General features: G+C 42.6%; 1 protein-coding gene across 5 annotated transcripts; it reads left to right on the top strand.

Annotated features, from left to right (window-relative positions):
• Positions 1–1,125: 1,125 nt before the first annotated feature.
• Positions 1,126–22,835, top strand: LOC111141026 (caspase 8). Of its 5 annotated transcripts, none has more exons than XM_022493365.1 (9): positions 1,126–1,202; positions 10,540–10,877; positions 14,457–14,562; positions 15,390–15,528; positions 15,636–15,680; positions 16,076–16,161; positions 17,967–18,108; positions 20,718–21,216; positions 22,639–22,835. In XM_022493365.1, exons 2-9 carry the CDS (start codon positions 10,573–10,575, stop codon positions 22,772–22,774), a joined length of 1,458 nt encoding a protein of 485 aa, XP_022349073.1. In that variant the 5' UTR covers positions 1,126–1,202; positions 10,540–10,572; the 3' UTR covers positions 22,775–22,835. The 5 variants fall into 5 exon arrangements, with proteins under 5 accessions (XP_022349073.1, XP_022349081.1, XP_022349077.1 ...); XM_022493373.1 differs by lacking the exons at positions 1,126–1,202; positions 15,636–15,680 and adding exons at positions 12,570–12,641; positions 13,144–13,170 and having other exon boundaries at positions 9,993–10,877; positions 16,097–16,161; XM_022493369.1 differs by lacking the exon at positions 1,126–1,202 and having other exon boundaries at positions 9,997–10,877; positions 16,097–16,161.
• The last annotated feature ends 252 nt before the right edge of the window (positions 22,836–23,087 follow it).

The raw sequence follows: 23,087 nt of genomic DNA on the forward strand, positions 1-23,087 counted from the left end.
TGGATTTGCTCCCCCGTGGCAGGTTCTGGGAACACACATGTGAAGGGTGTGGTGTGCTCCTGCCCTTGTGAAGCTCACAGCCCCGCACAGGAACTGGCCACAAAATAGTGGAATGAATGCTGGGTGGGGGGAGGGGAGGCTCAGGAAGCATCAAGAATCAGGGAATCCCTCCTAGATTAGGATTTCCCTCCTAACAGGATTTCCTTCTGTTGCTGTGTTTTCACTTGGACTTCACGGGCAGAATCTAATGGGAGTGAAGGTCGTGGAGGGTTCGTTACCCAGCCCTCTACTGGTGGAAAGGCACTTCCTAGACACCTCCTTTAATCCGCTTGGCTCTAAGATGCTCTCAGCCCTCTGAAACTCATATTCTATTTGGGAAAAGAAAAAAGACAGTTTCAAAGAAGGGCAGTGTTTGATTTTTTTTATTTCTTTACATCAGAAAACATTTCAGTTGATTCACAGCAAAAAGGCTAGGCTTAATGTGTTTTGCGCAGTTCCATCTCCAGGGCCCAGACCATGCTAAAGACCCTAGGATTTGTTTTTCTCTTGGGTAAGGTCATCTGGGCCTCTCAAGAAAGGCCTTTGATTCCAGACGTTTCCAGGCCGCTGAGGGTGGGATCTGGTGGTCTTGGGGCCCACGGAGGTGACCCTCATATTCTAACGTAGATGGGAAACCCTGAGAGTTAGCTGTGGGGCTTAGCAGACCCTCTGAGAGCCATGATGAGGGCCCCACAGTTTTCAGATCTCTCAGAAGTTCTCGGTCAATATTTACTGAATTAAAACATTCAAGTCTTCATAATGAACCCAGAAAAATCTGTAAATTCTTGAAATAGGAAGAGAGGGGGTTCTTAGTTATCATCCAATCCAACTTTCTAATTTTGGAACGTGGTAAGGAGTTTGCAAAAGCAGAATGACCCATCCAAAGTCTCACAGCCAGAGCCAAAGCTCAGGTGGCCCAATTTTCCACCCAGAACCCTGTCCCCTGTTCCTTTCAGATTGTTAAGTTCTGGAGGTAGGATTGTTGAGTTCTGGGAGGAGGTGCTGCTCCTAAATGAGTCAGTCATTTCGTAAACAGGAAGTAGACTGAGCAGTTCCTGTTCTCTCTCGGCTCTTCACTCTTGTTTTATTCACTTCAGGAGAAAACAGGCCTGTGAAGAAGCTGCTGCCTCTGTACTGTGAAGGTCCCAGGACTGGCTTCTTTGGTAAGGTTGGTTGGGCCTCCCAGAAGAAAGACCTTTAATTTTAGAATTTTCTAGGCTGCGGAGGGTGTGTAAACCAAGAATTAGTCGTCCCTCTGAGAGCCATGGCGAGAGCCCCGTAGACTCTAGATCTCAAGGCCCTCTCCAGCTTAGGTGAGGTTTTTCTGGAATGCTCCAAGTACGACTGTCTGTACAGAGACCTTATCTTTAATTAAATCATGGCCTAAGCAGGGGTAGAGTTGGGACTCTGGAAGGAGGTGACACCATCTAAATCTAGGCCCCGGCACATAACGGTCTGATTGTCACTTTCTGTGGGGTCCCTCTCTCTATTGCAGTGGGTTTATTAAGAATTCCTGGTTTTGAGTTTGGGGAGTATTTTTGTCTTTCAAAAAATTTTTTTATATTTTAGTCTTTGAAAATATTATGATTACATGTCTATTTTTTTGGTTAAATTCCTTCACTGACTTCCAGTTGCAACTAAAATACAATCTGAATCTTTGCAGGGCCTGTCGTTGAAACCCTCAAGGGAGATGCTCAAATCTGAGCTTGCTACCTCTCCTATGAGCTTGTTTCTAAACTGATTTTTCACAGTAGTAATCTGACAATGATAATACATAGATATAAATACTTAAATATCATAATATAAACATTTATATGTATCAAATACTTTTGGGCACAAATTTATTATTACAAATATTAAAGATATATATAGTCTAATACAAATCTATTTATATGGAGTTATGATTTAATAGATATCATATAATTGAAAGTGAAAGAAAATTTCCTGGCATTATTATATCCCCATCACTTTCTTCTACCTTGTATGCATTGTATATGAAAATATTCAAATTTATATATATATTATATATATATATACATATATATAAAAGATTTTATTTATTTATGTGACAGAGAGAGACAGCGAGAGCAGGAACACAAGAAGTGGGGCGGGGGGGTGGGTAGGGAGAGGGAGAAGCAGGCTTCCCGCTAAGCAGGGAGCCTGATACGGGGCTTGATCCCAGGACCCTGGGATCATGACCTGAGCCAAAGGCAAATGCTTAATGACTGAGCCATCCAGGCGCCCAAATTTATATCTTTTATATATGTATATAAACACATTATATGTATGTGTTCACACACACACTGGTATAAGTGGAAGGAAACCACTAAATGTAACCAAAGCATTACTTCTGAATGGCGAGTTTCTTTTTCTTTTTATACTTTTTATACTTTTCTGGACTTTCTCTGAGGAATAAGTGTGACTTTTACATATTTTAGGATCAGAAAAATACAACGTTCTTTGAAAAATATTACTGTAACAAAGTTTCTAGCCCATGATCTTACACAGTAAACCTCAGTCCCATAAAACAAGAACCATGCCACGGTCCGTGTACCCATGGGTCACAGTGCCCAGAGGCGGCCTGTTATCAAAGATGTGAAATTCTGTTGCAGATAATTGCTTTCCAGGCACTACGACTAGAGAGATGTGTGAGCTAAACAAACCAAGACTGAACGTTATGCCATAGTGTGTGGTAAAACCTGGACCAGAAATGAGGCCTTGCCAGCTCTCCATTTTGATGTGATGCAAAAGTCATTTAGAAAGCATTGTCTAATTATTGCAAAGATAATAAAGTGAATGAGATGAGGCAGCTACAGAGGACAGGAGCCGAGTGCCAATCATGTTATAACCAAACTCATATCATCCTGGCCTTGGATTGTTTTATTATTATTATTATTATCATCATTATTATTATTATTATATACTGTCAGAAAATGCTATTGAATATGTAACAGAAGCCTTAAAGAAGCTTTATTCCTTTGAGCTCCGTAGTTCCTACTTCTCAGAAATTATTCTAAGAAAATAATCAGAGGTATACATGGAGATTTGCACCTTAAGATCGTATTCTAACTGTAAGCAGAGACTGGTTATGTAAATCATGTCCAATCCTATGATTTTGTACTTTACAAATTTTAAAATCTGTGCCATAGAAGAGAAAAGTGAAGATATCAAGATATACTTACGATATTACCAATGAAAATTCCACTTACACCTCAGAAGTATGATATGATAAAATATGAGGGAAAATATAAGTATGTATATAAAATGCTTGGTAGGAAAGATAGTAAAATTTTATTAGGTGATTATTGTTGGATGGTGGAACTATAGGTAATTCTTTTTTTTTAATTTTTAAATTTTTTTTAATTAAAAAATTTTTAAATCTTTTTATTTTTTTTTTTAACTATAGGTAATTCTTATTTTCCTTTTTTCTTTTCTGTACTTTCTAAAATGGATACAATAACCACATTTTCAGAAAAAATTATGGAGAAAAAAAAAGATTCCACTTTCGTTTGGTTCTTTGGTTCATTTGATTCTGTAAATGGAGATTTTAACATTAGTTAGAACTGATTTAAAAATTTTAAAGACGTTGGAGCTAATGGTGCTAGACACCGCGGGACCTAGTTTAGATCCTTTCCAGCTTGTGAATAAAAATGGGTTTTTTAAGTAGTGATTTTCGGGGCTCCTGGGTGGCTCAATCAGTTTCGCGACTGCCGTTGGCTCAGATCATGATCCCAGGGTGCTGGGACTGAGCCCCGGCTGGCTCTCTGCTTCTGCCTCTCCCAATGCTCGTGCTCTCCTGCTCTCTTTCTCTGTCAAATAAATGAATGGAATCTTAAAAAAAAAAGAAGTGGTGATTTTCATCTACATATAAGTCCACGTAGAATAAGTAATACATACACACCCTAAAAAATCAAGCAGGAAGCCTGACTTTTCTGCGGCCCTGGCCTGGTGGGCTTCTAGTTCCTCTCCTCCCATACAATCAGCGAAACAGCTTTCTGAGGGTTGGTTCTGTTCAAGGATCTTCTGTGATTACACAAAGCCACATCGTTGTATGAATCCCACAAACCTGATCACGGTGATCTTCCTCTTCTTTTTAAATATTGCCGTCAGGTTTCATTGAACTTCTGCCATGGATCAACAGTGGTTTCTGCCCCTTTGTTCTGTCAAGCAGTGCTGCTGTGAAGAGCTCTGTACATGTTTTTAAGTACATCACTAATGTAGGAGAAACTCCTGGAAGTTAAGTGTGGGGTCTTTTCATATTCTGACCGCTTTGGCCAAATCACTCACCTGTTCCTGTTTTCATTTCACAGTTTCAAAACTCTGTATTGCAAGTTTTGTGTTTCGCCAATTTGGTAGTTGAAAATGGTCTTTTGTAATTTCAGTTTGCCTTTTTTTTTTTTTTTTTGCAGTGAATGAAGTTGACCATCTTTTCAAATGTTTAAAAGCCATCGGTTTTTAAAAAATAAAGCCGCCAATACTTACTTTTCTCTGAACTGTGTGTTTATGATCTTTACCTGTTTATGCATCGGACCGTTGGTCTTTATCTTTCTCTCTCCTTTTTTTAAAATTGACTTTAAGAAAATCAATCCTTTTTCCACCCTCTCCACGTGCAAGATTTATTTATTTTTAGATTTTTGTCTGGCTTATTTTTGCAGAATATTTTAGTCGTTATTTAAGGACATTCATCATCCTTTCTGAAATGGTTTCCAGGTTTTTTGTTGTACTTAGAAAGTATCACTTTTTTTTTAATCACTGCATGATTATTTTAAACAATTCTCCAAAGTTTCTTTCCTTCGTATTTTAATGTTCAGCTTTGAGTCTCTGACTCATCTGCAGCTTATTTTAATGTAAAGAATTCAGTTACGATCCATTTCAGTTTGTTCTAGAAGTCTGCCCGATCGTTCTAATCCCATGTACGGTATGTTAACACCTCAAGGTGGATAGCCCTTTGTGTAGGTGGGTTCACTTTGGCTATTTTTCATTGTTAACTTTTTTTTTTTAAGATTTTTTATCTATTTATTTGACAGAGAGAGATCACAAGCAGGCAGAGAGGCAGGCAGAGAGAGAGAGGAGGAAGCAGGCTCCCTGCTGAGCAGAGAGCCCAATGCGGGGCTCGATCCCAGGACTCTGAGACCACGACCTGAGCCGAAGGCAGCGGCTTAACCCACTGAGCCACCCAGGCGCCCCTCATTGTTAACTTCTAATCAACATGCTACTTTCTAATTTCACTGTTAACCTTCTAAAAGAGACAATGGACTGTACTATTTGTGTTCTTTGGAAATCTCATACTAAGATTTTCTTTGTGGACAATTTTGGTGACTATTTGGTATGTGTTTGAAAGGACATGTATTTGCTACTGGGAGGAAATATGGTTAGAGTTTTCACCTGGGTCACTTCGATCTATGAGTCTCCTACTTAGTCTACTAGATTTTCTATTTTCTGAAAAAGGTATGTGGAAGTTTCCTGCTATTTTGGGGGCAAATACGTTCTCTGAGTTTTCTTAAGTTCTTTTTTAAAGTTTAAGTTCTTCTAATACTTTCTTTTCTTTTAAGAACACAAATGTAGGGGTGCCTGAGGGGCTCAGTTGGTTAAGCTACTGACCCCCTTTTTTTTCTTCCTTGAATATGTAATGGAAATCATCAATGAAGCTGTGGAGGGCTACAGTTTTCTCTGTGGGAATGTTTTTAATTGCAAATTTATTTTTATTTTTTCAGTTTTTACTTATTTTTTTTATTAACATATAATGTATTATTTGCTCCAGAGGTACAGGTCTGTGGATCATCAGCTTACACACTTCACAGCACTCACTATAGCACGTGCTCTCCCCAGTGTCCAACACTCAGCCACCCTATTGATAACCCCCCACCCCTCAGCAACCCACAGTAAGCTACCGACTCTTGATGTCAGCTGAGGTCTTGATCTCAAGATCGTGAGTTCAAGTCTGCACTGGGCTACAAGCTGGGCGCTGGGTGTGGAGCCTACTTGAAAAACAAAACAAAACACAATTGTGGTTGTGTTGCTTCCTCCTCTGATCTGGTCTCCTTCCTGGTTAATATGCCCTTGGTATGTCATTTCCTGTTCCAAGATTGTCATTTCCTGTTCCTCCTTCACTTACTCTCTTACACAACTTCAAACCCAAGAACACATTTAAGTATTTTTTTTTTAAAGATTTTGTTTATTTATTTGTCAGAGAGAGAGAGAGAGCGAGCAAGCACAGGCAGATAGAGTGGCAGGCAGAGGCAGAGGGAGAAGCAGGCTCCCTGCCGAGCAAGGAGCCCGATGCGGAACTCGATCCCAGGACGCTGGGATCATGACCTGAGCCGAAGGCAGCTGCTTAACCAACTGAGCCACCCAGGCGTCCCCACATTTAAGTATTTTAACAGTAGTTTCATCTACCTGAGAATATCTGCATACATTCTTCTTACCATATTATAGGAAAAGGGCTATTCTTTCTTCACTCCTTTGCCCCCAAGTTCTAGTTTTCTCCTTCATTCCCCAGAAGAAATTTTTGAATTTGCTATGTCTCTTCCCAGAACCCCGTTACCTTTTTATTTTCTGCTTTTATGTATGTATCTGTAACCACTGAAAATCGAATTGCTTTGAGTATTTTTTAAAAAGTAGACACATTTTTTAAAATATTGCAATTACTTTTTCTACTTTTTTCTAGTGTCCTAACACATCTTGGATAGCTCTTGTTTTTATTTCAGAAGATGGAGTGCATTCTGAACTGCTGCACAGTATTCTGACTGTATCTTAGTTTATTTAGCCGTTTCTATACTGATGGACATTAGGGATGTTTCCAGTTGTTTCGGGCTGCACATTGTGTTGTGGTGACAGTCCGTGCTCATATCCTGTTTAGCACACGTGTGTTGCTATGGGGTGTGATATAGGGAATGAACTTGTGAGTTTGTCCAGTCGGCTTTGTTTGCTACATTTTGAACATATGCTGTTAGGTGTGAGCCACATATTTAAGATGTGTTTTCTAAATAGAAGTATTTTCATGATAATTGATTGCTTTTGCGAAAGATCTGCAGCCTTTGGGAATCCAATGCAAAGTGTATCTGTCCAAAACACTTCCTTCTAATTTCGAGTCATGAAAACTTGTCTAGACAAGGGTGTAAATTCTAGAGAAAAAAGGGAAAAAAAAAGGTTTTGCTCCATAATTCCAATTCTAAGAGAGAAACCATCAGAGATATGCACAGGATGTATGAAAAAGCTTCTCAATACAATATTATTTTTAAGAGTAAAGAAATTGAAAATTCCTTAAAATAAATTTTGATATATCTGCATGCTGGAGATCAAGAAACATTAAAAATAGGGGTCTCTGGGTGGTTCAGTTGGTTGAGTGACTGCCTTCCGCTCAGGTCATGATCCTGGAGTCCCAGGCTCCCTGCTCAGCAGGGGGTCTGCTTCTCCCTCTGACCCTCGCACCTCTCATGCTCTCTCTCTCTCTCCCTCTCTCATTCTCTCTCTCAAATGAATAAATAAAATCTTAAAAAAAAGAAACATGAAAAATATTCCAAAGAAGAATATTTAATGGTGGGGTAAATGTTCATTCTAAATATTAAGTGGGGAAAAAAATAGTTGTATATACCTGGATATGCAGCCTGATTCTGATTTTTATATAAATGTATATGTGATGTGTGCTATTTTGTGTGTGTGTGTGTGTGTGTGTATGATAATAACTGTGACCATTTTATGATTTACTATATTTTCAATTTTCACGCACACAAAAAACACTACTTCCATAATCAGAGTGGGTGAGGGAGGGGGAAGGTGTTCTTAAAAGAAAAACTAAAAAAAAAAAGAAAAAAAAAGAAAAACTAAAAATTTCGAAGTTTCTCAAAGCACTTTATAAAAATATTAAAACGTAACCTTATGGGGCAAATTAAAATGTTTCTGTTTTACTTAATTAAATTATTTATTTTGAGAGAGAGAGAGAGAGCGCACCGTGTACACAGGGGATGGTGGGAGTTGGGAGAAGCAGAGGGAGAGGGAGGGAGAGAATCTTAAGTAGGCTCCCTGCCCAGTGCAGAGTCCTATTCAGGGCTCTATTTCATGACCCTGAGATCATGACCTAAGCTGAAATCAAGAGTTGAACCCTTAACCCACTAAACCACCCAGGTGCCCCCAAAATACTTATATCTTAACGTCAGATATAGAAAATACATGGATCCTGGTTCACTTGCTCATTATGTCAAGTAATAGAATCAGGATTTGTGTTTTCATCCAAGAATGTTAGCCAGTGCAGGGAGCTTAAGAACCCCAAACCTAGCCACTTTGCTTCTGGGAGGAAAGAAGTACAAACAGGTTAAGGTCATTTGAGGTTAAGGAAAGCGCCCAGGAGCACAGAGTCTGTGGGATCCAGGAAATGGTGGGACTGGACAGGAAGTTAAAGGTTTTCTAATTCGAGGTTCTCAAACTGCCGCCCTCTGGGACCACCTCCTAAAGTATGGCGTCAACCAAGTGTTCTTCAACTTTGCAGAGTTTGGAAAAACACTGCTTCCCCATGAGTGTCCCACTGGGGAAGTGGGAAGCCAGGAGGGTGAGGGAAGTTCTCAGGTGCCCAGTTCCTGTTGGGTCCCCACAGCCAGGACCTGTTTCCTTCTTTCGGGTTAACCCTCATTTGTTCATTCAATTTTAGTCATCCCTGTACATGCCTTATAGGACTTACTTTAGTCAAACACCTAGGAGGTGGGTGTTGTGATCCCCGTTTTACAGAGGGAGCCCCTAACCCTCAGAGGACCTGAGCAGCCCAGGCCTGGGGCCCGTGCCCCAGAGGGGTTCTGATCTAAGTTTTTTTTTTTTTTTTTTAAAGATTTTATTTATTTATTTGTCAGAGAGAGAGAGGGAGAGAGAGCAAGCACAGGCAGACAGAATGGCAGGCAGAGGCGCTCCCTGATGGGCAAGGAGCCCGATGTGGGACTCGATCCCAGGACGCTGGGATCATGACCTGAGCCGAAGGCAGCTGCTTAACCAACTGAGCCACCCAGGCGTCCCCTGATCTAAGTTTTGTCAGACCCTAATACTCCCTACTCTGAACCGTTGCACTCCCGCCCCTTCCTGACAGTCAGCTGCCGGCAAGCTTCCTGGCTTTGACCGTGATACGGCACTGGCCTTAGGGAGCTGGGTCCCACGCCTGTTCCTATGAAGAATCCAGTACAAACCCTGCGTCAGGGGCTTGTTTTATCACAAACATGGGCCCATCAGAGCAGGGTGGGTTGGGTGTGACTCAGGGGGCTCACGGGAGGAGGAACCCCAGATCCTGGGCCGTTTGCGTGAAGGGTGTCCGGGATTTCCAGAAGCCCTGCACTCTCCTTTTATACCTGCCCAAACATGTGTGTGAAGGTATTATGTCATCTGATTCAGAGACAGTTTGAATTGGAAGGCTGACAAAATTGACTTGGTTTCACTTCCAGTCGTGGGGCCTTGATCTGCTGTGAATGCTGATCCCGAGGCCTTTGGGGGACGGCACTGCATCCTGTCTTCCTGGCACCATGGTTTCAGTCAGACCCCATCACTTCCCTAGCCTCCTGCCCTTCCAATCTATCCCCCACACTTAAAAAAAAAAATTATTTGAGAAAGAGAGAATATGAGAGAGTGCATGCATGGGGGAGGGGCAGAGGGAGAAGCGGGCTCCCCACTGAGCAGGAAGCCCAGCCAGAACCCTTGGGATCATGACCTGAGCCAATGGCAGATGCTTAACTGACTGAGCCACCCAGGAGCCCCCATCTTCCACACTTGAAATGTTAATCTCATGGGGTGCCTGGGTGGCTCAGTCACTAAGCATCTGCCTTCCATGAGGGTGGTAATCCCAGTGTCGGGCTCCCCACTCAGCGGGGAGTCTGCTTCTCCCTCTCCAGCTCCCCCGTGCTTGTGTTCCCTCTGTTGCTGTCCCTGTCAAATAAATAAATAAAATCTTAAAAAAAAAAAAAAGAGTCCCAAACTGGATGACATTACAGTCCTTAGTTCCCCATCACCTCTAGGACAAAGCCTGAGCCCTTGCCCCCAGAGTACGAGGCCCTTTGTAAATGGTTCCTGGCCACGGCTTCATCCCTTCTCCCACCACTCCCCATCCTGGACCCTTCGTGGTTACTTTACTGAGCTCCTCCTCGTACTTGCCTGAATTGACTTGAACATTCTCGCCTCCCTCTTCTGCATAAATTATTTCCTGCAAGAATTGCAGGAAATTCCCACGCCTTCCCAAAGGTGCCTTCCTTCCAGGAAACCCTTCTCCCTGGTTGAGTTAGGGTTCCTTCCTCTCTATTCCTTCAGTGCCCTGGTCACAACTCTCTGACCGTTGGCTAATTTGTGTATCTACCTGCCCAAATAGTGAGCTAGTTGAGAGCAGAAACGTGTGCTGTTTGTTTTTGTCTTCCCGGTGTCCTCAGTAAAATGTCTGGTGAAGAGCAGAGATAATAACACTTCATGAAGAAACACACCGGTGAGCGGTACTTCTCTTCCTCGTCTGAACGTAATATCGATTGTATTTTGACCCAGGCTCCCACAACCCTCTCCTGACACTTGGCCAACATGAATTTTAGTAAATGCCTCTATAATATTGGAGAACAGCTGGACAGTGACGAGCTGGCCTCCCTCAAATTCCTGAGCATGGACTACATCCCCCAGAAGAAGCAGGAGCCCATCAAGGATCCCCTGATGTTATTCCAGAGACTCCAGGAAAAGAGACTGTTGGAGGAAAACAACCTGTCCTTCTTGAAGGAGCTGCTTTTTCGGATCAACAGACTGGACCTGCTGGTCACCTACCTGGACACCAGCAAGCAGGAGATGGAGCAAGAGCTTCGGATCCCAGGCAGAGCCCAGATCTCTGCTTACAGGTGGGGGCCGCCTCCACAGTTCAGGCCCTGGGAGGCGCGGGTGCGAAGGACACATCTTTGCGGGTGGGGCCGATGGCGGGTGTCTGTGTCATAGGACCTTGGAAGTGCCTCGAAGATGTCCCACCAGGGCCAGATTAAGAAATTTAGAGATCTTGTATACAAATCAGAAAAAAAAGTTAAACCGTAAATTTTACTTTATGGTTTTTCTTGCAGGAAATTTTGTTTCCAAAGTGAAACACAGCCTGTAAGGTTGCTGACATGAAAACAGCCGTCTGCTGAACATTCTCTCCCTCCGTTCTGTCTGCTTCTGTTTGCCTCTGCTCTGCTGATGTCCACATCAGGTCATTGCTTTGTCCACTGCTGCTTCTCCGAAATCCCCCTCCCACCTGCTCGCGGATAACTGTGGAAATTCTCAGTGGGGTTCTGGACTTTTTTATTCCATCCTGAAACACTTGCATCACAAAGTTCTCCAGTGAGGGGTGTGTGCTGCCCGTCGTTCCGGGCCGCCCAGGCGGGACCCCACCAAGACCGCCAAGCCCCCGTGTGTCCAGTGGCTGCCAGGAGAACGGTGGCGACCTCAGTCGTGTGTCCTGCCGCCCGCCTTGAAGCTGGGCCCCTCCCGCCCTGTGGGACTGCGGGTCCCCAGGGCTGATAACAAGCCATGTTCTGTTACACCTTCAGGTTTTTTTGGTTTTTGGTGCAAAAAGGTGATTTTGTTAAAACACGGGCAGAGAGACCAGCACTAGGGTTGTGAGGGAGGACTGATTATAGAGGTAACAGACTTTAAAAACAGGCACACAGCACCAGCTTCTGTCTTCCAACGTGCCCTGTTGCCAGACACTCCTCAACGTTGTTTGTAGCTTCCCTTCTGAAAGCTTCTCCTCAAGTCTTAGCTGTGGCCCATTTCACGGCCTCGTCTCTCTGGCCAGTAATGATGGCATGTGTGACGGTGAGTCCTCACAGCCAGGGCTGGAGGCCACTGTACCCCACCTGCCCGGCCTATTTATGCCCTGGTCCTCAGTGTCAGAGACCGGAGATTCCAGCATGTTCCTTACCGTACATTTCTCTGCTTGAAGCTCAAGCATTTTAAGTGACAAAAGAGATCTGCTGGGTGTAGGAGTTTCCTAAGGCTTCTGTGATAGCGTCCGACAAACTGGGTGGCTTACCGCAGCGGAGACCTTCATTCTCTCACAGTTCTGCGGGCTAGATGTTCGAAATGAAGGTGTCAACAGGGCTGGTTCCTCTGGAACTCTGAGGGAGAGTCTGTTTCTTGTTCCTTCCTCCCCTCGCTTTGGGGGCTTGCCAGCAATCCCTGGTCTTCCTTAGCTTTTAGATACATCACTCCAGTCTCTTCTTTGTGCCTGTTCGTCCAAGTTTCCTCTTCTTTGAAAGCTACCAGTCATTGGATTAGGGCCAGCCCTGGTCTAGCGTGACCTCATCTTAACAAGATTATCTCATCAAAAATCCTTTTCCCAAATAAAGGCATATTCGCCCATCCAGGGTGGACATGAATGGGGGAGGAGAGTCGGGGAAGATATTATTCAATATTGGATAACTTTGTTTTAATGCAATTATGACACATTCCTAATGATTCTTTTCATTAAGACAGTAATTAATCCTAACAAACAACAACTCTAGAACTAGGAAAGCCGGAGGGTCTCATCTTGTGTCCACCATCTTGGTCTTCTGAAGGTTGCACTCCTTCTGTCCTGTAAGCAAGGCTAAAGCAAATTGTCAATGCCAGACAATGACCTGTACCTCTCTGTTGGAAGGCTGAGTCCATAAGAAGGGAGGGTCTGTCTGTTAAATCATTTTTTTAAAAAAAGATTTTATTTATTTATTTGTCCGGGGTGGGGGGGTACAAGCAGGGAGAATGGCAGGCAGAGGGAGAAATAGGCTTTCTGCTGAGCAAGGAGCCCGATGTAGGACTCAATCCCAGGACCCTGGGATCATGACCAGAGCTGAAGGCAGAGGCTTAACTGATTGAACCACCCAGGTGGCCCCGTCTGTTAAATATGTAACACATTAGCCTGGAAACAAAAGGGTCAGCACAAGTACAATCTACCATTATTCATCATTGTTGGGTATTAGCCAGGAAATAAAAAGTATGCTAGAGTGGACCCTTTGAATTTACTAGAAAGCACTAGACATGTTTATTTTCAAATTATAATTGCTACCTATAAAGTCAGTATCTTATAAACTACCCAGATTTATTTCTAGACAGTAATGGTACAAAAAAGCCAGTAGGTTCGAGTAATAAGGAAAGTGATAGGACAAAATACCTTGTAATAAAGTTAAAAGGGCGGGTAACTTTTGGCTGGACCCAATCTTGGCCAAACTGAGAAAACTTTGGAGAAATACTTCTAGGGTAGAGATTCCATGAGAGGAAGGATGAAGCAGATGATAATACTGAGAAACTTCTGTTTCTATACTATTTTTATTTTCAGAATTTTAATATTCTAATTGACTTTGGAGTTAGCATGTTTTTGTGTTATTTTCCTTAACACCACAATAGTGGAAGTTTTGCTGACTTATTAAACATTCCTTTGTTCCTTCTACAGACATATCCCAAGAACCTAATATGGATTAAGAAATAATAATGCCTGTTGTATATTGAACAGTCAGTGTGTTGCCAAAGGTTGGTTTAAGCACTTTGGATAAACTTATTCATATTATTCTTAATATGTCCCAATGGTGTATTTATTACCTACAAGTTTACAGAGGTACTTGAGCTGTTAGTGGGTGAGTTTGTGTCTGCAGATGGACAAGGGGATGGGGTTGTGAGGACCACAGCATAAAGGGGTCGGGGCAGGGCAGCTGGGTGTGTTTGGAGAGGAGATGGGGGCCGGTGGTGAGGAGTGGCTAGAGAAGCTGAGGAGGTGGGCTGGGCTCAGTGCACAACGGTCTGTATTCTAGAACCAGGTGTTGGGCCTTCATACTAAAGTTGATGGCCAGGAGAGCACTGATAAGTTGTAATTAAGGAAGTGAGGATCCAGGAGACCAAGGCATCTCAGTTAAGTGTCTGCCTTTAGCTCAGGTCATGAACCCCGGGGTCCTGCGATCCAACCCTCTCCTTGGACCTCCTGCTCAGGGGGGGGGCCTGCTTCTCCCTCTCCCTCTGCCTGCTGCTCCCTCTGCTTGTGCATAGACACACACTCTTTCTTTCAAATAAATAAATAAATCAATCTTAAAAAAAAAAAACCCACAGGAAGTGATGATCTAGTTTACATTTTGAAAAGCATAATTTCCAAAACAAAAAGTTTTTTTTTTTTCTTTCCCTACTGCAACAAGCTCTTGATTTTATAGTGAAAGACCAAGGAAAAACACAATTCACTTAACTGAAATGAAATTAACGTCATAGTGGACCTTAATTCTGTTAAGGGTGGAGTAGCGGGGCATGAATCAGTAGCCTGTCACCGCACCGCAGCAGCCTCTCTCCAAGGATTCAACTCACAAATTATGTCATTAGCTGTCTATCTCAAGGGGAGGGGACCAGAATCAAGTCCACTGCCACTCCTTTTATCAAATGGGAAATTATTTGGGAAACCATTTCTAAAGCGTCTCCATTTCCCACCACAGGGTCATGCTTTTTCAGATTTCAGAAGATGTAAGCAAATTGGAATTGAAGTCCTTTAAGTTTCTTTTGAGCCAGGAGATCTCTAGATGTAAACTGCACGATGATTTGGTAAGACCTGGTGTTTCACCCAGATTTGGTCCTGAGGCTGAGTCAGTCGGTGGGGACCGCTGCGACTGCGGAGAGGGCTCCTCCAGCAAAAGCAACCTGGACCCTCATTTTTCAGCGCGGGGGCGGGGGGGGGGGGGGGAGAAGAAAAGAGTGGTCGGACTGCTGTGCTGCAGATATGATTCCTTCGTACACCGTGAAGTGCTGGTCACATTAATGGTGAGGCGCACGGCGGAGTCAGTAGCTAGGGAAGACTGGTGGTGGAGGCACAGCCCACTGCGGGACCCCCCCCCCCCGCCCAAAGCGGGCGAGATGGTGGTGAGCTGGACACCTCTCCCCACTTCTGCAGGCTCTGAGATCACCTGGGGCCTGGAACTCTGTGCGTGCGCGTGCGTGCGTGCGTGCGTGCGGACGCGCGTGCGTGCGAGGACGCCGGGCTGGAGATGCATCAGGTCTGGAGAGACGTGGTCCCTGGAGGCTACTGTGTCTCAGCCGTGCACCCCCGGCTGTTTCCCAGACGTCACTTAAAGGTGTCCCCGGGGGGCTTGCAGCACAGGGCTTGGGGTCTGGGGTCTGGGTGACAACGGATGTCACTTTTCCTCTACCTTCTCATTTCTGCCTTCCTGGGCCAGAAAAGACAGAATTGCTCCTCTAGTGCTCTATTGGCTTTAGAGGACCAGGATGGCCTGTCAGGAGGGTCAGCTTCGGAAGGGAGGGTGCGCCCACTGTTAGGAGAAAGCGGACTTAAAAAAAAAAAAAAGAAAGAAAGAAAATCTCATCGAAAAGCCAGTGTGGCTCAATCTTTATTTCTTTATTTCTCTTCCTTCTAGAACTTGTTTGATATTTTCATAGAGATGGAGAAGAGGGTCATCCTCGGGGAAAGAAATTTGGACACCCTGAAAAGAATCTGTGACCAAATAAACAGGAGCCTGCTGAAGAAAATCACAGATTACGAAGAATTAAGCCAAGGTAGAAATAACTTGACAGCTGTGAGTTAGCAAAATGTATTCTTAAATTGACAAATCCCTGTATGTCGTGATAGTTTCTAATCAGATTATGTTTCTTTTTTAATTCAGAGCAAACAGTGATCCCTCAAAGAAGTCTAGATGAAATTTCAAATGGTAATATGCATAATATGTATTTAAGACTTATTCAGTTCATTTACTAACTGATACTCTATTGCCTCCTCTTCTCACAACCTTCTCACACATCCACGTCTTAATGGCCTTGCTGTCCTAAAATCAGGATGGCTCAGTGCTTTCTTGTTGTTACCTTCTTTACACATTGAAAGATATATACACCTGTTGTCAAGAGACCTAAACGTTGCAGCCCTGGGCTGGCAAGTTTAAAATAGGTGAGGAGTTTGCCAGTCAAAAGATTTTTTTTTTTTCTGTGGACTGCAAGGATATTATGTTCAAGGTAGTCTGTGAGTTTTCATTTTAAAAGGGACCTTATGATATCCTGGGGGCTCTGTGTTTCTTTACCCAAATCCCTTCTCTGCTATGTTTCATTCCAGATATGTCTCAGTTGCTTGTAGGGGAGAAATCCCTGAGGGTACCGCCAATGTCGGACTCTCCAAGAGAACAGAACTGTGAATCAGAGGTGTGTGGAAGTTCGGACTCCTTTTTCTCTTTGCATTGCAGATTCTGGTTCTTGCATTCCTCAGCTTTTAAGCATCCAGATAAACTAGTAAGGGGCAGAAGCTTACTGGAAATTTCGAGAACTATAGAAAATGTTCGGAAATGGACAAATTTAAAATGTGACTTTTTAAGTTTCAGAAGTAAAAAATGTTAACATTTTATTTTTTAAAGATTTATTTACATATGAGAGAGAGAGCGTGTGAGTAGGGGAGGGGCAGAAGGAGAGGGAGAGAGAGAATCTCAGGCAGACTCCTCACCGAATACAGAGGCCGACGTGAGGCTCCACGTGGGGCTCAATCCCATGACCTTAGCACAAATCAGGAGTCAGAGCTTAACCTATGGCACCACCCAGGCACCCCTAAAATTTTATTTTAAAGCCAAAGACAAAGGCATTGGAATAATTGGAGGGCCGAGAAAGCAAGAAGCCTCTTTTCAGCAGCCACCTCAGCGGAAGTGGGAGAAGACTTTGGGAGAAAAGTCTAGCAGGCATGGGAAAAGCAAAGCCTTTTCTTTTAGGCTGACATTTTGAAACTGTTTCTTCATGCTGATTTAGGAGTAAGCAGCAAAGGCTCCTGATCTAGTGGTCTCTTTGTTCTCATCTCGATGAGCCGTGCAAGAATTGCCTTTCTAGGCAATCACTTTGATTTATTAACCTTCAAAGATTGACCAACCACATTCTGATTCATTAGCCTATCCACTCTTCTCTGTAGTGGGAAGCAGAGGAAACCCTGAATGTTCTCAGTCCAGGGGGAGACTTGAAATTAAGCTGAGAGAGACAAGTTACAGGTGGGCTCCTGAGCAGATTACCAGACCTTTCTAGGTCTGAAAACTAAGGATTTGCCAAAGTCACGTGGCTCTTTGCAAGTAACAAAGGACCCTACCGAATGTCGTCCCCACTGAGCAGCTAACTGTATGGAGTAGCAGAGAGATTAGGTAACCTGCACAGGGTTTTAAGGTTATGATGTAGCAGAGCTATGAATCTGAGGCCTTAGTGTGGAGCCCTTGTCTCTACCTTGAGGAGCTGCATGGATTTCCCAATAGATGCTGAGTATCTCAGCACTGAAACAGCCCTGGGAAAATCAGGACACGGGGCCATCTCTGACTGACTCTGTCAGGTACTAGAGTCTGGATACTGTAACCTGCAACAGAGCCAGCCGCGCCTGACGAGGCCATCTCTCTCCTCCAGTCACTGTGGTCCTGAGAGCCAGATTAAGTCATCGGCTCTCAAAGTCCTGGGACCGTGCTATGTCATGTGTGAAGGGCAGACCCTCAGCTGTTAGCCCAGATATCTAGATGAGTTGACTAGATGGCCAACGGAATCACAAGGTGACAGACAGGCAGCCCAAAGACAGCATGAATACATTCATTCATCATTCAGCAATTCCTGATTGAGCACTCACAGATTAATAAATTCTAGCTCCTGCTGTAAATGTTATCTGCCTTGAGCAGAAACAAGAACAAGTCATGAAAGTATGTTATGATGATAACAGTATTAATACACGTGCCAAGAGTTCAAGAGGCACAAGTATTGGGACCCAGATTTTACACACTAACTGTGAGGCCGAAGTCTGGGGATCCTGTATCAAGGGAACGGGTGGAATCTAGTTTACCAAAGAAACGACGTCAAGTTGGGGGAGGCCTGCTGAAGTGCCCTTGCATCCCAGTTTGGCTAAGGGGACAGCTTGACTGTTTCCTAGGAAGTTGATTGTTCACATCTCAAGTGTTTGACCCTCAGAGTCAGCTCCTGGGTTGATTTTTGTTTTTCAGACATCGGAAAAAGTTTACCAAATGGAAAGCAAACCTCGAGGATATTGTTTGATCTTTAACAATTATGACTTTAGCATAGCACGGAAGCAAGTGCCCAAACTTCACAGCATTAAGGATAGGAATGGAACAGACTTGGATGCAGGTACAGTAGAGCCCTGAAAAGAAGTGAAATATTTCTAATACCTAAGTTTTTTGTACCAAAAGGGGAGAACAAAAATTCTACCAACAGGGCCTCATGTTTCAGAAAAAAAAAAAATAGATGTAACCATATTTCCTTGTGGAAGTGAAGAACATTCTTATATATTTGCTAATTTGCTGCTCCTATTTTTTAAGTTAATTTTTTCATCAAAGTAATGTATATGAGATAAAATATCAAATCTTAGGAAAAGACTTATGATAAAAAGCTACAACAATAAGTTTTGCTTTTATTTTTATTTTTTAAAGATTTTATTTATTTATTTGATAGCCAGAGATCACAAGTAGGCAGAGAGGCAGGCAGAGGGAGAGGAAGAAGCAGGCTCCCTGCTGAGCAGAGAGCCCGATGTGGGGCTCGATCCTAGGACCCTGGGATCATGACCTGAACCGAAGGCAGCGGCTTAACCCACTGAGCCACCCAGGCGTCCCTAAGCTTTGTTTTTAATTCAATTTAATGAATAGTGCTTCTGTAGAATTAGGTGAAACATTAGGTGAAACATTGCCTTGGGATCAAGACCACATACAGAAGTTGCATTTATAAAAGTTGGGGAGATGAAATTGCGAGTCTTTGACAGAAATAGCACTTTCTAATATTAAACTAGTCAGAAATTCTTTTGCTCAGCCTCTTTAGGAGGAGCGACTTATAAGAGAACTTACAAGAACTTACAAGTTAAATGAAAACTTAGGAGAACTTAAAAATTAGATGAAAAAGTAATTTTTCGCATGTGAACATAGAAATGGCTACTCCTAAAAGTGAAAGAAAGAACCCAACCCAACCAATATATTTTTGTAAATGGTCTTTATGAGTTATAACATCAGGTAATGACTTTTTTTTTAACCGAATAAAGTTCAGAAAATTAATGTAGGTTGACTTTAATCATCAAGACTCTGCTGATGTTCTCTTAACAGTTTATTCAGGCAGATCTAAGATTTCAGATGCCACAGAGCTTAAGCCCATTGACGATGTCACTCATAGTCATATACTTTGGTCTTGAAGAAGAGACTTCACGCCTTTGATTTCCATTCGTTTACTATCAAAACAGGTTACTTATTATTATTTTTAGAGAATATGAACAAATGGGGGAGGGGCAGAGAGACAGGAACAGAGAAACTCCTAAGCAGGCTCCACATCCAGTGTGGAGCCCAGTGTGGGGCTCCAGGTCACAACCTTGGCATCATGACCTGAGCTGAAATCAAGTTGGATATTTAACTGACTGAGCCACCCAAGTGCCCCACTATGAAAAAATGTTTATTAAAAAAATAGTTTATTGCATTTCTGGTCTTTTGGTCAAAGGGTAGGTGAACGTTGCAGATATGGAGGATGAATCAATCTAGAGATCTAATGTACGCTATAATGACTATAGTTAATAATACTGTATTGGATACTAGAAATATGCTAAGAGAGTGTATTTCAGGTGCTCTTATATATGTCCCACATACACACACACAATAGGTAATTAAGTACGTGAGGAGATATGTTATTAGCTTGACCGTGGTAATCACTTCACTGTGTAATCAGCTGTACACCTTAAATATATACAATTTTTAGTTAAAATCAGGCACCCTGAAAATGTTGAAAGACTTTGACTAGAGCTTAGAGAACCTGAACAAAAAATAAGGTTATGCATATGAAAACAAAGCAATGAAAAAATAATGCACTTACTAATTCCAGGAAAGACAAAAAATTTAACAAGAAAGGAAACATAATAAAAGAATATTATGTTTACATAGTACTATTGATTCAACTAAAAGTTGTAAATAACTATATAAAAACATCAATAGCAAAGTGCTCAAATTCATTACAGAATGGAGGTAAATACCGAAAAATATTTGTTAAAAGTTGAAAGTGGTTGCCTTCATAAAATGTGATGGGGTCATAGGGAGAGTTAGAGAAGGGATAGCTTTTTTGTAATAGGCCTTTTTTGTTGTACTTGATTTTTTTGAACATTCACATCTTGTATTTTTTTTAAAGATAGATTTATTTGAGAGAGCAAGTGCAAGTGGGCGGGGGGAGAAGAGGGAGATGGACAAGCGGACTCTGTACTGAATGTGGATCCTGACGTGGGGCTCAATCTCATGACCCTGAGATCAGGACCTGAGCTGAAAGCAAGAGTCAGACGCTCAACTGACTGAGCCACTCAGGCGCCCCTCATATTTTTTATTTTGTTACACAATTTTGAGAGAGTTCAAGGTCAAGTATGAATCTTTTCTTAATTTTTTTTTTGCTTTTTATTCTGATTTATGTCAGTAGTATTACTATTTAGATTGGCTTAATAGTAAGCCTAAATAATAGCTCACCCATCTTATAGACCAGTTGAGGAAAGAAAGAAGGCCAACAGTAGCATTCTCCCCTTTCTCATTTGCCTCAGGACTGGAAGTGTTTTCAGCTGGGGCAAAATCAATATTAGAAAACTATGGATATCAGCCAGTGTTATAAAAGGTCTTGTACTTTAGCTCTGATTCAGATTCTTAATCTGATCAATATTCTCTCTAGCTCTGGACTGTGGTTTGAGACTTATTGTTGTGTAATATGACTTGTCTCATTTCACTTTTCAGATGCTTTGTGTCAGACCTTTAGTGAGCTTCATTTTGAGATTGTGCCTTTCAGAGACTCTACAGCTAAGAAAATCTGTGACGTTCTCAAATCCTACCAAAGCATGGACCACACTACCAGGGACTGCTTCATCTGCTGCATCCTCTCCCATGGAGACAAGGGCATCATCTATGGCTGTGATGGACAGGAAGTCCCCATCTATGAGTTGACCTCTTACTTCACTGGTTCTAAGTGCCCTTCCCTTGCAGGCAAGCCCAAAATCTTTTTTATCCAGGCTTGTCAAGGGGATAACTACCAGAAAGGGATAGCTGTTGAGACCGACTCTGAACAGAATGAAGCCTGTTATGAATTGGACTCCTGTCAGAAGAGATATATCCCAGACGATGCTGACTTTCTGCTGGGGATGGCCACTGTGAATAATTGTGTTTCCTACCGAAACCCCATGGAGGGAACATGGTATATCCAGACGCTTTGCCAGAGCCTGAGAAAAAGATGTCCTAGGTAATTTTTGCCTACTCTGTCCTTCATTTTTTCTAAATTTCTAGTTATTGATGACACAGCTGTACTTCCCAGCTCAGTTGGGAAGTTGCAAATGTTAACATCTTTATATTCATAGCTGGAAAAATCAGAGACACTTACTGCACAGTTTCTTTTATTTAGTGCCCGAAAGGACAGTTGGGGTGTCCTAAAGTAGGGAATGATGGTAAAGTCAGTCCAGCTCTGTTTTTAGGCAGAAACACGACTGAGCCAACTCAACTAGTTTCGGAAGTCTTCCAGCGAGGTAATAACCCATTTCAGTGTTTAACGTCCTCCAGCTCTTAAAGTTCTATCATAGCTAATCAGTCCTCTTGATGTGTTGTGGGAGATGAGTACCAAAGAGTAGAAACCCTTTATTTTCCCACTAATTTGGCCTGATGTGAAGCCACAAAATGTGAGGAAAATATCCTTCCCTCACTTATTATACCCTATGCTGCTTCCTTTAGTTAAATGATGGTTTTGTAGTCATAGTTCACCCAAAGGCACACATGACCGACGGGTGAATAGCAAGACCTCTTCTAGCTCTGTAGCTTTTCGTGCTGTAAGGGTATGAAGAATGAGAACTTCCCACGGCCGATCAGGAACTGAACCATAACATCAATACCATCTTTTCCGTTTGTAAGTTAGACCTTGAATCCTACAGAGGTAGAGGAACAGGTTGCCCAGCTCACCTGCTAGGGGAGGCTGGCGAGGAAGGGGGGAGCAGCTGCAGGAGACACTGGGTTTCCCTTGCCGGATGTGATCAACGGTCACACAAGTTGTATGAGATATAACATCAGGTAAGGACTTATTTATTTTTTTTTTAAAGATTTTATTTATTTATTTGACAGAGAGAGATCATAAGTAGACGGAGAGGCAGGCAGAGAGAGAGAGAGGGGGAAGCAGGCTTCCTGCTGAGCAGAGAGCCCGATGCGGGGCTCGATCCCAGGACCCTGAGATCATGACCTGAGCCGAAGGCAGCGGCTTAACCCACTGAGCCACCCAGGCGCCCAAGGACTTATTTTTTTTAACTGAATCGAGTTCAGGAAATTAATGTAGGTTGATTTTAATCATCAAGACTCTGCTGGTGCTGATGTTTTGTGGGGGGGGCACTGAGGTCATTACGGGGTAAGTGACATTGTACGTAGAAGAGTAAGGTACAAACAGGTTAGGAGGGAAAGAGCCCAAATCTGATGTTGACCCTGAAGTTTCTGATGATCATTCGAGATCTTGAGTAAACCAAAGTTAAGTTATTAAGCTCCGAATCTACTCACCTGGAAGGCTTTGATATGTCTTAGTTTAGCAACTTAGGATTTCAAATGCCTGATGTTTTGAGGGAAGGGGCCTGTCCCTAAGGACAGCTGGTGTTGTTTCCCCACAGATGGTCACAGTGGTGTTGTTTTTCAGGGGAGAAGATATTCTCACCATCCTTACTGAAGTGAATTTTGAAGTGAGCAATAAGGATGACAGGAGAAACATGGGCAAACAAATGCCACAACTGACCTTCACACTGAGGAAAAAACTCATTTTCCCTTGTGACTGATACTTTAACTGCATAACACTATGCTTAATTTAATTTTGATTAAAGTGCTGCTATGCTTTTCTTTTTTTTCCTTTCTTTTGGATGGCGGGAAGGGGAGAGAATGGGATTCAGTACAACCTAATTCTCATTCAAATTTAAGCCTAACTCTCTGGCTTTGCAGTAATAGCTAGAGATTTATCGTCGTAGGTATGATTTTAATTTTATTTTTGATTTGAAGAAAAAGTTTTTAGAAAGCCTAGAGTAATAAGAAAATATAGAACGTTTAAAAGAAATGTAACATCGTAACTTTAGGTTCAAAAACCGTGGCAGAATG

This window comes from Enhydra lutris, unplaced genomic scaffold (genome assembly GCF_002288905.1).
Source record: "Enhydra lutris kenyoni isolate GAN:26980312 unplaced genomic scaffold, ASM228890v2 scaffoldscaffold1, whole genome shotgun sequence".
In the NCBI taxonomy this organism is placed as follows: domain Eukaryota; kingdom Metazoa; phylum Chordata; class Mammalia; order Carnivora; family Mustelidae; genus Enhydra; species Enhydra lutris.

What these genes read in the sequence shown, in the direction of transcription:
- LOC111141026 (XM_022493373.1), top strand. Translation starts at nt 10,573, where the DNA reads ATGAATTTTAGTAAATGCCTCTATAATATTGGAGAACAGCTGGACAGT. An exon ending in GCCCAGATCTCTGCTTACAG is followed by an intron (nt 10,878 to 12,569) that starts GTGGGGGCCGCC and finishes GGTCTTCTGAAG; the next exon opens with GTTGCACTCCTTCTGTCCTG. An exon ending in ACAATGACCTGTACCTCTCT is followed by an intron (nt 12,642 to 13,143) that starts GTTGGAAGGCTG and finishes TAATAAGGAAAG; the next exon opens with TGATAGGACAAAATACCTTG.